The 15,768-nt window shown below is 43.7% G+C and overlaps 1 protein-coding gene across 4 annotated transcripts in view; it reads left to right on the plus strand.

Moving 5' to 3' along the window:
- LOC108632188 (serine/threonine-protein phosphatase 2A regulatory subunit B'' subunit alpha) overlaps positions 1–15,768 on the plus strand; it is a 42,600-nt gene that overhangs the window by 15,225 nt on the left and 11,607 nt on the right. For 3 of the 4 annotated variants that reach the window (XM_026819469.1, XM_018036602.2, XM_018036600.2), the window contains exon 2: positions 11,337–13,840. In XM_026819469.1, coding sequence (XP_026675270.1) covers positions 11,723–13,840 — 2,118 coding nt within the window. In that variant the 5' untranslated portion in view covers positions 11,337–11,722. Of the gene's footprint in view, positions 1–1,854; positions 2,029–11,336; positions 13,841–15,768 lie in introns of those variants that run through there. The other variant, XM_018036601.2, reaches the window with a different exon arrangement.

Consider the following 15,768-nt stretch of genomic DNA (forward strand, 5'->3'; position numbering starts at 1 on the left):
GCATAAACTTTTGGGATTGACTGTATAGCCAATACATCCTTAACGGCGAATGCAAAACGAATTAGATAAGAATTACACGGAAGAAAGCGTCGAACCAGAGTCTACGCTTCTATACTGTATATTGAGATGGACGAAAAAATAAAGTGAACGAGTGGTGAAGAGAAATGGAATGTCGTTCATCGCTCGAGAAACAGTTAAAAGAATGATGTAAAAAAGTCTGTTTGATCATGGGAACGTTCTCCGACTCAACAGATGAAGAAATAAAACAATAGAGCATACGGAAGAAAGGGCGAGAAGAAATAATGGAAACGACGGAGGAGTAAAGAAGGAAGATGAAAATAAGAAAAGAACGCGGATCGACGACGGAGGGAAAACGGAAAGAGGAGAGGAGGTCGGAAAAAAGGAAGAAGAAAATGTCGAGCCGTTTCTGGCGTCCAGAAATATATTTGGCTCGAGCTCTTCTTCCGTTCGCAACGCTCGCGACCAACGCTGCCACTGCCGGAAAACTCAAAGCGTTTACCTTCGTGGAATAATTAAATCGGCTCGTAGACAGTGGCCAAGGAACCCTCCAGGGAATGGCAAAAGGGCCGACGCGACGCTCTAAACCGCGCCCGTCCGAGACCGTCGCGAAATTTACTTTAGACCATCCTTCGGCTACCATTTTCCGAGCGCGTCGTACCATTCTGCAAAGCTACTCGTCGCGAGAAACGCATATAACCATCGGAGCTTATAACTGCTTTCCTTAAAGCGATTCGTCCACGTTGACGGTACTGATTAACTTGGACGGAGGCAACGCAGACGCTCGCTTCTTCTTCTTCATCGTATTAATTCAACCATTTCGCCTAATCGACACGTGGGTGTGAGGATTCATTGAAATCGCGCTCGGGATGGGACGCGGGGCGAGAGGCACGAGTCGCGAATTAAATCACGTCGTCATCGGGGAGAGGAGGGTATCGCTTGACCCACTGGCTCGAGGGTACAGTTCGACCTCGCGGTTCAACAAAAACCAGCTGACAATAACGGATTTCGATGACCTCGAAACGCGTGCATTGTGAACGATTTCGCGGGATGGTCTTCGTTTATTAATTAACATTTATGAATTCGTTCAATCTCTCTCTGTTCGTCTGACATTTTGTGAAGTAATGATCGGTACACAGCAACTTCGATGCTGTATGCAGAATATTGAAACTAAGAGAATTCCGTAATTCTCAAATGACGACAGATTTTTTAATTCCCTTTCCATGTTATATTATTTTGGCCAACGATCCGCAGCCTAATTGTCGAGACTGTGGAACTGCTGTATAAATTGGTCGATTACGAACTCGCTTGGGCCGTCGGGTATTCTCACGTTGATTTACGTAAGTAGCGTAAATTGCGTTAGCCCCGACGCGACGCAGCGCGGGTCAACCGGCGCACGCCTACTTACATCGCTCCGTTTTCCACCACCATGGTAAATACAGTCGATCCATTGTCTCGTCATTTCTTCATCGATCGGGACACGAAGCTCCCTTGAATCGGCGCTGATACACCTGCCGAAAATATCCGGTAAAACGCAGCGCGATCGCATGCCGAATCCCAATATCTCGTGCCAATCAGGATCGCGTTTGGACATCTTCCAGCTCGAAATAAGCCGGCATTGTACGAATGAAAAATCTCCCATCGCTCGCGTCATATTATAACATAACGTCGATTAAAATCCGCTTAAACGTTACGTGAGGAATGCTGTTTGATCGGTGCTTATCGGCTCGATTTTAAAGTTAGGATTCACGATATAGTCGAGCAGATTGCTCGTGGGGGACAGAGCCTGCGGAGCCTTCTTTTCTGTCGCAACGCTGCTCAGTCCGTCTCGCGCGATCGTGCAAAGAGCGTCTCGTTCCGACTGTGTCTCTCCCGTGTCGAATCTTCCTTACGCCCGTTATTTTGATCCACGGTCGATTATTTGTGTCGGCCGTGCACCTTCGGAATTTCGCCCCGACGGATTTTCGGATCGGAATAGACGGAGCGTGAGAAAAATCGGACAACGTCCCGGTGAGTCTTAAAGATCGATGGAATCGCGCGTAAAATCTTTGACACGAATCCGTGATCGAGGATCTTAAGAAAGTGGACGTATACCGCTCCGACGCTGACTTTATTTTTAACCGTTTGAAAGCCGGCGCTGAATGGAAGAGTCGCGTCGCCGAGCGGAGATATATTTTATTATATCTGAATGGATGGGCGGTTGCCGCTTTGGTAAAAAGGAGAGAGTAGTAGCAAAGGCATTCAAAGGAACTAGCTCTGCAGAAGAGGAATCGCGGTGGGATCCAGCTTTGCACAGGCAATCTCTTTTGTTTGCTCGTTAATTAATCTCGGTTCCATTTATTCCTTTCACTCGATAAACGTTATCCGGGTATAACTTGCAATGCTTCATATCTACGTTGTTAACTCTCCTTGGCTCCACTTCGGATCGGAGAATCTTCGCTTCGTTTAAATGGATACTCGATGGGTACAAGGATCTGAAGAGTACAATCCAAGGTTGTTCGCCAGGCTACAATTTTAGACTCGGACAAATCTTGAAAGAAGGATTGTGCCTTGAATATCCCGGAGGGAATTCATTGGTCTAGGTGGTGTAAAAGCAGGAGGACTTGTAATAAAAGAAAAACAACTATCATGTTGTACTTTGATGTATATGGGCAAATGTGTGTACGTGAAGAAGAAAGGAAGAGATAGATGCATGAGAGGAAGAACGCAAAGTGGGGAAGGCGAGGTTCGCAAGAGGATTAAGCAAGAATGAGAGTGAGAATGCGATCGATAGGGAGAAATTGTACATTGTTTTATAAAGAGTACATTTATTTATGTCTGTGATAATGGGCAAGGTTTAGTAAAAATTGAGGAAAACGGAAGTGGAAGCGGGAGGATTACCTCTAATAAGTATCTGCATCCTCGTCCACGAGTCTTGAGACACGCATAGAGTGAGACATTCTGACAATGAGACTATAAAAGAAATTTTTACGAACTCTTCTGTGAAATATCAATGCTTTAGAATTATTTACATAGTTAATCATAAATGAAACTGATGTTCTTTCGCTCGAATTATAATTTTATTCAAATTATTATTTATGATTTCTATGATTTCTTACACGATTATTATTATATTATTTATTACATGATTTATTACATATCTGTTGAACTTTTTGACATACAAGAAGCACTCGCAGGCGTAAGTGTACTGAGACTTGTGAACGGAGGTGCATGTAAGTACGCGAGTTGAATTTCGCGTACGAGGGAATGCGCGGCCAGAAATACATTCGGATCGTAAGTCAGCCGGTATCTTCGTGTCGAGAGACTCTGTCCGGCTATCGACTCCGTTTCCTACAATAGACACAGAACCTAATCCAATATTTATCGACGCGACATTAACCCCTCGGATCGTTTATGCATAGTCAATACTATTCTTTCCACGCTCGGTTTCTGACTTGCCAATGCAACGTCAACGTCCGTGAAATATCACAGAGTAGATCAATGAGAATTATTATCGTAAACAACGGAGATATTTGCGGATCCTATTAAAAAGTCTTGAGAAGTAAAATCGTTAAAATATCAGTATTACATCGAATTCATATAAATTTTTCTGTCACGTGAGTCAAAGATCGTCTGTTCTTCTCTAGCGAAAAGATGACTACAATTTTTAATGCACTTTATTGCACGTAGATTTTAAACGATAGATTTATTTTATTTCATGAGGTTACAAAAACTTTTGGCGTATGATGTTTAACTGAAACTTAAATGTCTGTCGCGGAACAGGAACGAGATATTATCGGCATTAGCGTTGATTAGAGTTTAATCAGATTCCCTGTTTCGTAGTTAAATTTCAAGCCTCGAGAAGCATCGTCGAATGCGACTCTCTCTCTCTCTCTCTCTCTATGGTACATCTTCCGGATTTAGACCAGGCTCGAATATTCTATTATTTATTCAACGTACTCGGATTCAATCATCGCCTCCTAGATCCTGCGTCTACGAAGAACGTCCGCATCACGTTCTAATATTACAGGACGAACCGAAATAAACTTTGCTCGAGTGTATACGCGCGTTGTTGCTGCGTGTATGCACGAAGAGTGCATGTCTATCGTTCGGCACGCTCCACCGAGTATAGTTCAAAACCGAACATTCGTAAACGACTGTTCACGTTGTTCGATTAATTGATCCACCTGGAACACTTCTATCCCTGTACCATCAAAGAGTGTCGTTTCCATTTCGCATATGTTTCTACGACTCTGACGAACAGCTCTTCGTTCTTTTTCTCTTAACACTAGAAAGACTGAAACTTAGTATATACTTATATTGCCCAAAGCAGTAAAAATAACTGCATTGTGAAAGAATAATGTGTAAAGAAATTTGTCTAAAATTAATTTTTAATATTTTTTATATTATTTACAGTCATATAACAAGTTATTAGTAAATGTTAATAATAAAAACAAATTTACTTCACTTGGGAAAAAAAATAATTTATGCATTATTATTTGTACATTTGCCCAAAACCAGTCAAAATGACTTCCTTGGGCAATCCAGTGTTAAGCATCCTCCGAAGTATCGTTATTACAATTGAATAGAATCATAACGCAGTCTGTGCAGAGAAACTAGGCGAGGATTTGGAAATTTCAAAGAAAGTTGAAATTGTCTCTCATGACTAATGACAATCGTGATAGATCGAACGTTCGGTGCATACCGCAAAGAGAAAAACTGAATACACGCATACCGGAAGCAGCGCGTCGATTTTCACCGTGATTTATTGTACAATTTCGAATCAATGGGTTATCGTGTTTAATTCATCATTGTCGCATTTTTTAATTGGACGCTCGAAAGACGACCTCTCGTCACGTCTATGTCGATCGACTTCTTCGAGCGCTTCAGTCTTCCAGAATTCGCGAAACTTTTAAGCGAGGCGAACTTCCGACGACGTCGAGTATATCGGAAAATTCGTTTGGGAAATTCTGGTACACGTCCCTGTCGATAACGCGTTCTTATTCGACAGACATTAAGCAGTGGCAAAATTGATCTACAATTAACATTAATTTATTCTTAGACTATGGATTTCCATCCGGAAGAGCGATTGTCAATTTAGAAAATAAAATTCAAATAAGAAGTTCATTCACTCTTTCAGATATTAACAACATACATTTTATTTTCTTCGACATTCTGTATGTCCTTTTTTGGCAATTTTTCCATTAATAAAATTCGTAGTTTATTAATTAGAATCTGAATGGTGGACCTCGCATTTTTTTTGACGTTACACCCAGCTTATTCCTGATTCAGATTTTTCCATATTCCTGCCTGCAGGAAGGCAATCTCGTATGGGACAATAAAGAATTTAATATAGCTCTCTCCGGAAGCATAGACGGATGACGATAGTTCTCAAGCCCAGAAATTCCTCGGCATCGCGACGAATTCTTCGAGCAACCGAGGGTATACGAAGATTTTCGACGGACTATTTCTGGAAACGGTGATTCGTCACGAGCTCCGCTGTAAAGCCCTTACCCATCGTCAGCATACGTCTCGCATCACCGTGTATCATTATCAGCGAACGAGGAATTGCATCATTGTACGAAAATCGTGTGAACCGATCGATGCGAGTGGAACACGCCGTTGTTCAAGCTTATTGCGATTCTGTTCGCGTAGAAAAGTTTTCGCGTTGACCGCGAGAACTCGCTTAGCCTTGGGATTGAACGGGCTGTTCGCGTAACCGCGGCGTGCATATTTCTGATACGAGTCGACATTTTTATGGTTTCTTACAGACGGAACATGGATAATTTCAGTGTTGTAAAAAAAACGACGAGGACTTCGTTGCACGCAACTGTCGTTAAATCTCGTGTACTTGGACTGTTCTATTCGGTTGATTTCCATTTCAACAGCTGTTTTCAACAAGACCGAAATCAAGCGAAGGGAAATTATTTCCTCGCGTGTAATACTAGAAGAGAGAGAGAGAGAGAGAGAGATTCGATGGAAGGACTCAACACGTATTTTCATCGACGGATCGATAGTGAGAATCGTCGGGCCGTGTCGGTCATCCTTGAAATCGATTTTTTTCTTCTTTCTCTGACGCGCGTTGCATTAAGACACTATTTATAACGACACCCTTTCAGTCTCAGATTGTCACACGAGCTAATTCCCCACGCGATGCATCCTAATATTCTCTCCACTTGTCGTCGAACGATAAGCTAATTTAAGGATTACAAGAAGGCTGCAGATTAGAACCAATTAACACTAAAAGTGCTGACTTTTATTTATACAATTTTTTGTCAACTCTTTTCTTTCATGATTTTTCAAGATTACCTTCAATTTTTTACAAATACACCTATAATTTTTTTACGTCTATCTATTAGAGGATTTCAAGACGAATTCGATAAGTCTTATAACATAACTTTCATGTTACTTTAGGTGTATTTTCAAAAAATTGAAGGTGGCCTTGATAAATCATGAAAAAAAAGAGCCGACAAAAAATTGCTATAATCACGTGAAAGCTCTCTTGAAACCATGCTGTACCTGATAGAAACATTTTCGATTGGACTGCTAATAACAGAAAATAATCTCTACTGATCACGATTCGTGGTTCACCCTGTATATGCATCTCTTCGTCCAAAGCCAGTCATTTCCACTGGATTGGTAGTTTTAGTGTTAACGAGATATTGAAGTGCAGATTAGGACAGATCGACACGTTAAGAAATAATTTATGAGACTATCCATAATTGAACACATTCATACGTAGAAATTTCTTATAAATCCTCGAGAGAAGAATATCTATTTTACTTTTGATATTGCATGCGCTTTAACGTCGTTTGCAATTATCTATCTTGTCTATAAGAGAGTAAAACGTGAAATTCAATTATCGCTGTTTTCGTCAGAATCTGGGAGAAGAGGCCGGGGTTGTTGCGAGGACGCGGAAACCTGTCGCGTGTACGGAACCGTGTGGTTCCGATTAGAGGATTGACACCGTTTTACGGCATGCCTATCGATATCGGCTCGGCCGCTATTTTTAGTGGGCCGTATCGTATTCTAACGATGCAAACCGCAAACGTGACCGAGTTATGCGACGCTGCTACGTATACCTTCTACGAAGAACCGAGTCGCCGCCGCCGCACGACGATGCATACGTGACAAGCTCGAGCACGGGCCATTCCGAGCCACGCGTTCGCTTATCGGGTCTGCGATGTCGACGATCGCGAGTTAATCACGCGGGGAACGTATTCGAGGTCCTGGCACCGTCCCGGGGCCAACGTGTTTTTTAAGCAAACTCCTGTTTTTCGAAAAATATCTACTTAGCATCGATGCCGAGGAAAGATTACTAAAGAGACTGGCAACCTTATGGAACTTTGCGCGAAAAAGTCCGTGATTTTTTACGCCTTTTAGAATATATTGCCATCGAAGTAGAAAGCAAAACACTCGTCGGTGCTGGAAACCGTATAAACTACTCGTTAAAGAGTAATTGACGATAAATGAAATTATTAATTGATTAATCCTGAAGTATTCGAGATAGGAGAAAATTGTATATGACCTTTGGTGAAATGGCCGAATTTTGTCAGTGCCCATAAAATGCCTATTAATACTTGTACTAATTATACTTAGGGGTAAACCGACCAGTGAATGACCATTTCCTAGAATTCTTGGTTATTTGAGTTGAAAAATCAGGTCATTTTGATAGCAATTGTAAAAAAAAGTTTTTTTATCAGTTTTGTGATCTTATTTTCTTTGGAAATGTATCACAATTGTAATTAAAAATAACTAGAATAATTTATAAACTTCAATAAAGANATATACTTAACTTGTTAAATACTGTAGAAGAAAAATGCATACAACCTTTCTTGTAGAGAACGTCAGTGCCTACATTTCTTGTGAAAAATTTCTTGACAAAATTTTTCGTTAACGTCAATAATTAGTTAACAAAAAAATTGGCCTCATTCGCTGTCCCAACAATTAGACGCCATTCTTTAATAGTATTTCCTCGATGGTATCGAATATGAAGTCCGGTAATAATTCTTCCAGGCTGGAAAAGGAATCTCACTCGAAATTATTGAATACAGAAAATCGTACAGACTTGTTTAATAGAGGATTAAGATTGATCAGTCGTTAAAATTCGCAAGGAACTCGGAATCTTTAGTCTAATTGTTACGTTCCGAAGAACAGAAGTCACATCTTTATCAGAAATTGGAACACGTGGAATTGAGGAAAAATCGCGAAACCAACCTGTAATCACTCGCATACAGGTCGTCGATTCACGTGCACGTCCTGGTAGTTAGTCGGAAACCGGGTCGAGGGAACTATACACTTAATTTTTATCGAGCCTGTGCTCCCGCGGTGGCACGCCGAAACCCGTATGCCCTACGCGTCCCGTTTCGTTACGAACCGGTAAAAATATTCGTTTTTGAAGATTACATCACGTCCTCGTAAAGAATCTATGCTATTTCGCGTTGCGTCACCTATCCTCGTTATCCCTAGCGATATATTTAAATTTAGGATATCGGCCGCTACGAACTTTCGTTGCCAGAACGCTGGTAAAATACGTTGCCTACCGCGTTACAAGCTGGTCCTCGTTAACTCCCGTCAGGAGATAACTTGGAAGCAAAGATTGACTCGAGTGTTTTTTTTCGTAAAACCGTCGAGAATGTTTCACCGGTCGTTGACATCAAGGATGTTAAAAACTCTCAACAAACTCTGTTATTCGTAGCGACGAAAATGTTCCGAACACGTTCGTATTTTAGACCCTTAACACAGCTTCGTGTAGAGATGAACTTGAACATGCGACGTTCAATGAATTTTTAGAAAACGTTCTATCGTTTATCCATCGCAACAGGTATCCTCCCTGATTTACAAGAAACTGATTTCTGGTTTCATTGCTAAGAACTAAGGATTAAAAAAAAAAAAACTCTTCCGATTATAACAATGGTTTGGATAACGAAATTAGATGACGAATTAAACTTTAGAGCATATCGTAAAAGACTCCGATGAAATGTTTGTCAGATTTCTCGATGGTCGACAGATACTTGTAAGTTATGAACGGAGGTGTATATCACCGGTGACATAAATGTTCTCGCGAATAGTCGTTTCGAGTTGATCCAATCCTGCGATCTAGCATCGTGTCTCGGGGGGAGAGAGAGGGATTGAGAAACCGAGAATCGTGGAAAGTAGAAGACGCATTGAAAGTCAGAAACGCGTGACGCTGATTCGGCAGAAAAGACATAAGACCGACTCTTCCATTAACGGAAATAGAAAGCACGAATTCTCCTAGCGACGAAAGTTTCGAATCGCTGCGACAGTACCGAGGAAGGATTCGAGAATCGCAGTTTCTTAGACTTTCCAATCAATGATAGCCAAACTCTTAAGAATATAAAATCCCGAAATTTCTTGTTTACGAAGATTTTGTTAATTATTCCCAAGGAGATTCTCGTTGGTACAAAGATGAGAAGAAATATCACGTTCACTGAGATTTCTTCGATTGATATTAACCCTTAACGCTCGAAGCTTTTCTTCGTTTCGATTTTTTAGAACTCTGAAGAAAATTGATTCAAAGTGGAATAGAACTACTCTGTAACGTCTTTGAGCTTTTCCATGAATAATAAATTGAACAGTAAACGAATCGACTAACGAATTAACCCTTAACGCTCCAAGTGTGCCTCTCAGGCACCTCCCAAGCTACTCAATTATAATTAATGTAAATATTACAATCAAAATTATATTACTCCTGAGATGAATAAAGATTGTTTTCAATGACTTTAACCCTTTGTACTCGAGCGGCGCCGCTACACGGAGACTAATTGCAAACTGTAATATTTAACAGATTTTGTTGTATTCAATAAAAATGAAAAAATTGGTAAAATTTTATTATTTGTATACGTTCTTTTGGGTATAAAATGATTTGAAGTACCCCTAAAGTTCTCTAATATAGCCGAAATCGTCTCGAGTTGCTGGTTCGCTCGAGCGCAAAAGGCCTCGAGTGCAAAGGGTTAAAAAGAAATACGTGTACACGTTATTGTAGCATTTAAAATCTGGCACTTAAAAACTTGCAAGTCGGAGTATGATGAGAATAAGTTAGATTTGCCGGACGATATTCACAATTAAAAGGAGCATTAAGGATTGAGATTAGATTGTCGGTAGTTTATGTAATATGTAAAGAGTTGAAGCGATTTTAATTGTGACACGAGGGAAATGGTGAAGTTGAAAATGACCGGTCGCCAAACGCACGATTCGGTCGGTCGGAGACAAAGAGAAGCCCGCGCGAGGAATACAAATTTCCTTCGGCTATAAAGGGCAATGAAAAGGGCGTAAGGGACGGAAGGGAATACGAGCGGTAAAACGTGAGGAACGTGAAACGTGCCCGGCTTCCAACGAGTCGAAGCTGTGCGCTGCACGCACGCTTGATCACGGCTCGTACGCGTGCATTTGCATACGCGTAGCAATGCAGGGTGAAAGTACCGATACGGCGTGTCCGTGATTCAGCTTGGACAAAGGCTGTTAACAAATACGGAGTAAAACTGTGAGATCGAGGTTGACGTAAACCGAGCACGATTTTTCATAATTAATTTCCTGGTAGACTTTTATGATATTAAAAGTCTCGTTATCAGACCTCACGGCATGGATCGATAGGAGTTGATTAAAAAATTGTGTAAAAATGCGTCGCGACCTGCCGAGATACAAGAATTTCTTGATTCGAAATCTCAATTATTTTATACGACTTGTCGGCTTGCCTCGTGTGCAACAGCTGCTTTCCGTTAAACACGCGTTACATGATTTAAGGATGTATAGGCTATATAGTATATAAACAATGCTAGCGCGTTGAATTTGTTATTATAGATTCGTATTACTATCAAAAAGCTACCTGCAAAATTTTAAATCAATTCACGGATTTTTTGAAAAATTATAGTGACATAAACCTTTCGGATTGATTGCAACCGTCTCAAAATTAGATCATTTTTTTTAAGAAAAATATTCTATGGAATTTTTTTAAACTTTATGGATGTATTTGCCTATAAATGAACTGTGTAAAATAATTTTATCGTACAAAAATAAGTAAAGGCGACCAAGTTATGCTATCTCCCGAGACGCCAAAATCTATAATAGAACCTTAAAGGTTCTCGAGACCTGAAGAGTGTCTGTTTTTTTTTTAATTCAATGTCGTAACGAATAACGAATTCGGCATGTTTATTCTAGTTTTAATTGGTTAGACGCGGGTGCTGGGATCATTTCTAATTGCGTAGACGCGAGACAAAGGGCGAGATTTATACTGCGTACCGCGCATATCATATCCGAAAATACATCTCGGCTCGGATCTGATCCGAGGTGGATACTAATTTATATTTATCTTCTTTCAGATCATCCCGCTCGTCGTGGCACCGTGGAACGCGACGATGTAGCGGCGATCGACCGGCATCAGCCGCGTGACCGTCAAGAATCGAATACCACCGCAGTGACAGTAGACATACTTGGTCTATAATTAAACTATATGATGCTGACAGTGTACTCGAACGTGAACTCGCGCACGGTGCATTCGAGTACCTAAACTTCGCCCGTGTGACTCGTCGTTCGATGCTCAACGAGAAAAGCGTGCTTAACGTTACGAATAGAAACAAGAAGAATCGATAAAGAGAAAGAAACAAGAATGGGAAGACACGCGGAAGGAGTGAAGATCGCGTGGTCAATGGCTCGACTTCCGTCGTGGCCGTGGAGAACGAGATTTTCAGGCCAGCTGGCCTGAGATATGCCTGCAGCAGCGGGCTCGGTGATCACGGAAGCATCCTCAACGGAAGTATCGAGGAGGTACAGAGGAGCGACGGCGGGATCCGGCGGCGTCGGTGGCCGGCAGCTGGCGATAGAAATCGAGACGACCGAGCGCCGGATCTGCGCGACCCGACGCGAACTATTCGTCCCCGTGACCGTCGATCCAAGGCCGAGCCGGGCCGTGCACTGTCCAGACCTGAACGCCTGTCTGGTGAACGAGACCAGGTCCGGCCGCGACCAAGTCGATTGCCAGGCGATCCACTTTGGTTACGCGATCCCGGTGAACGTGATACCGCTCGAGACCGACTCGCGGCTCGCCGAGCTCGTGTTGGACCATTCGGCGGAGCTGAGCAGACGCACGGCCAGCTTCCTGATCGAGCACCACCCTCAGCTGCGTCGTACGCCGCGGGACGACATGGCTGCGACCGCGAAACCTGACCTGCGTCGCAAGTTCCCGACGGACACCGCCGCGACGTCCGGCGACGAGGACATCGCGGCGATCGCGAAGCAGATCAGCGACCACGCGGAGGCGATTTATCAGACTTGGAAGAGCCGCGGACTGGCACCGACGGAGATACTCAACTGCCATAGCAATGCCACCGCGGCGGACAAGTTCGGCAGCGCCCTGACGCCGACTTCAGCGTCGAACAGCGGTAAAAACAGTCCTACGAGCGGCGCCACGGCGGTGGACATTTTGAGCCAAGCGCCGAATCTCGACAACGAGAATCTGGAGAAGTTGGTGAACAACTTCGTGGTCGAGGACAAGGCTAGGATAGCTGCGTCGAGGCAGAGATCGCCGTCCAAGACCTTGCCCTCGTCGATACAGTTCGCGTTGGAGAAATTCGAGAAGAATTCTGTGCAACAGCATCAGCAACAGCAGCAGCAAACGTCTCCTTTGAAGAGTAGCTCGGTCGTAGGCCAGGCGAAGGCGAAGCAACAGGGGAACATTTTGCTATCGCCGACCTCGCCTTTCGCGAACAAACCCTCGCAGATAGTCAAGCCTCAGGTGTCTACGAAGACACCCGGTGCGCATCACCGGGAGGTGTTCCTGGAAACCATCGAGACCACTTTCCCAGCGGATATAACCCCGTCGAAAATAGTCGTGCAACAGAAGAGGCCGACCAGCACGTTGATCACCTCTCCCACTGCATCGAACCTGAACGACTCTTCGACGAACTCGGGGCTGACCACGTGGCCGTTAAAGAACAAACTGAACGACAGTAAAAGGGTGGCCGATTCCTCGCGATCGCAGGAAATGAAGTCGACAACGAACAAGGAGGAGAAAAGGAACAGCGACTCGAATTCGAGCGTGTACCTTGACGAAGTCGCTCGCGTGGAGGAAAGACTGCTGCACGCGTTGAAAACGGGCTCTGTCATCACGGAGGGAAAGCAGGAAAGAGTGTCGGTGGACAAGAGCCTTCAGAGAAAAGAAAAACCCGCGATAAAGAAGGAGAAGCCGAAAGTGGAGCCTGTTAAACCGATAATAATCGGTCACAATCATCACGGCACCGGCCTAGTGCCAGCTTCCGCTGCCATGGTGAACAATGTCGCGTCTGCGACGCCTGCGAGTAACGTGACTGTGTCCGCGGATGCGAAAGCTCTGACCAAGAACGAATTGTCGAACATGTCGGTAGTGGATTACGCGAAGGTCAGGTATAGAGCGGCTCAGCAAAATCCTCCGACCCAGCAGAGGCTGGAGGAGCAGAGGACCAGCAACAGTTTCAATTCTACGGAGCAGCTGGTATCCACCACGAGGTCTAAGTTTGAAACGGAGATACAGAAGGACAGGGAAGCGAACAAAGAGGAGAAGGATCCCGTGACGTCCAGATGGGGACCGAGGATCAATTCGCCGAGGCCTCGTATTGAACAAGTGCCACATCCGGAGTTGACCACGCAACAGAAACAGCATATAAGAGCCGCGGCCGCGACTGGAACCGGAAACAACCCTATCAGACCGTTTCTGACAAGGGGATCGGTAGCGGAACGCGTTTTGATCTTTGAGAAGTGCCCGAGCGAGTTGTTGCTCGACAAACGAGGACCTCGGCAACCGGCTATCAACACTTGGAGGACCGGCCACGAGGTTCAAAATAAGGCGCAGGTAAATCGGTGTTCGACGACGGTAAATCGTTCGATCCTTTTCGATCAATGGTTCCAAGAATTTCTCTCGGTTTCGGTTTGCAAGATAATCCGAGGTCTCACCGCTCGGTCGCAAAATTAAAGATCGTAGAGTGCGAGTGTAAATGCGAAGAGGAGAGGTACGTCTTCCTGGAAACGATGTCTAATTCGGCCGGACGAGCCGGTGCCTCGAGAGGCCACCGAGGCGATCGAGAAGCATCGGTGTCGTCTTCTCGCGCGGTTTCGTTCTCACCACTCTCGGGGTGGCTTATATCGGGCGTTTTGGTCGCCGTCCAAATTCCTCCTTCCACGGTAAGACGTTCGACCGGTCGGCTCTTATACTTTTGTCTCGAAACGAGTTCAAGATCTCTTCGCTTCGCGTAGAGGTCGTTTCTGCATACCTCGACGACCCTTTCAGAAACGCCTCTACGTCGTTCGTTTTTCATCAGATTATTTGTTATCTACTTTTTTTCTTATGACGTCGAGTGGCGCTAAATTAATTGGGACGACCAAGGGATTGCACGATTAGACTGGAAACATGTTCGGCTATCCAAGGGTACTTATTATCATTCGTCCCGCCACTCTCATTTACCATTGGTATTTCTCGTCTGTTCGCCTGTCGGGCCGATTGAACAATAACGAGAAACGCAGAGCGAACGATTAAAGGAAGAAACGTTGACGCGGGTTTTCGAAGCTGGTCTGGATCGGTGCCACGACGGGGAGGAATATACCTGGCACGCTTCGTCTGCCAAAAGCCGTTATCGCTTCTACCTTTTGCAAGTCAAACATGAGTATAGATGTTTCGAGTGCATCGTCTTCCAGTAACTTACAATCACGTTCAACGATTTTCATCGTCCTGTACTCTGATCATTACATAGACCTGTTCTTATTACTGTTTATAATACCTATCGAATGCACGATACGAGAAGGGAATGCATTGTATTTGAAAAACACATTTCTTGTCCCCTGACCTGATAAATGCATGAAATCCGCGGTTTACTCATTAGCACCTAACGAGTAGCGTGCCGACGCGTTCCGTCGAGAACGAAGCGGCAGCCGCGCACGGTTTTAATCAGCGAATCCTCTACTTCAGGTAGCGAGAGAGCGTGTTAATCGCGAGCTACGCGCCGATGATGATAAGTCCCTATTTTCCGATACGCCGTTGCACAACGCGGTGGAACAATGCGCGTGGCCCGAGGGCTTGGCTGCGGCATTGTTATTAAACGGTTATTGCGTTCCCATTGTGCTTTCAGATCACCCAGCCTCGGGTTTGCTCAAACAAGTTCCTTATTCTCTCGCCGTGTTTTCAAATTAGACGATTATCGATTCAGGAAAATCGAACTAGAAGCATTCGTAGATTCAGGCTCGGAGCAACAATGGAAACAACAAGATTTCTCGGATTCCAACGCGCGGTCTCACCGCGAGGAAACACGCGGATATTTATGGATGCGACTGGAGTACAGAAGCTGCGCCGATTCCTTTATATCTCCTCTATAGTTGCGTCGTCACAAAGACTGTTCAGGTCGATCTCTCGATTATTATGAGTATCTCCCATTTCGTTCTTTAATCCGACGTGACTTAAGGGTGTATAGACTGTATACTTAAACGGTGCTAGCATGTAGAATTTGTTATTATAGACTCCTATTACTATTAAAAAGCTACCTGTAAAATTTCAAATCAATTCATGGCTTTTTGGGAAAATTATAGTGACTTAAAATTTGCATGCACTCTTACGGTAATCAGCAATAATCCAAAGGAAACTTTGCTTTCATCTCGAAAATAACTCAGAAGAAACGATGATAAACTTTTGAAAAAAGGCTATATCGAATCGCCAATTTTTTATGAACAAATTTCTAAAAAAATAATCATCATTCATGGACTTTAAAGAAAGTTATTGATTAAAATATAATA

This window comes from Ceratina calcarata, unplaced genomic scaffold (genome assembly GCF_001652005.2).
Source record: "Ceratina calcarata isolate Rehan_Ccalc_2016 unplaced genomic scaffold, ASM165200v1 scaffold151.2, whole genome shotgun sequence".
NCBI lineage: Eukaryota > Metazoa > Arthropoda > Insecta > Hymenoptera > Apidae > Ceratina > Ceratina calcarata.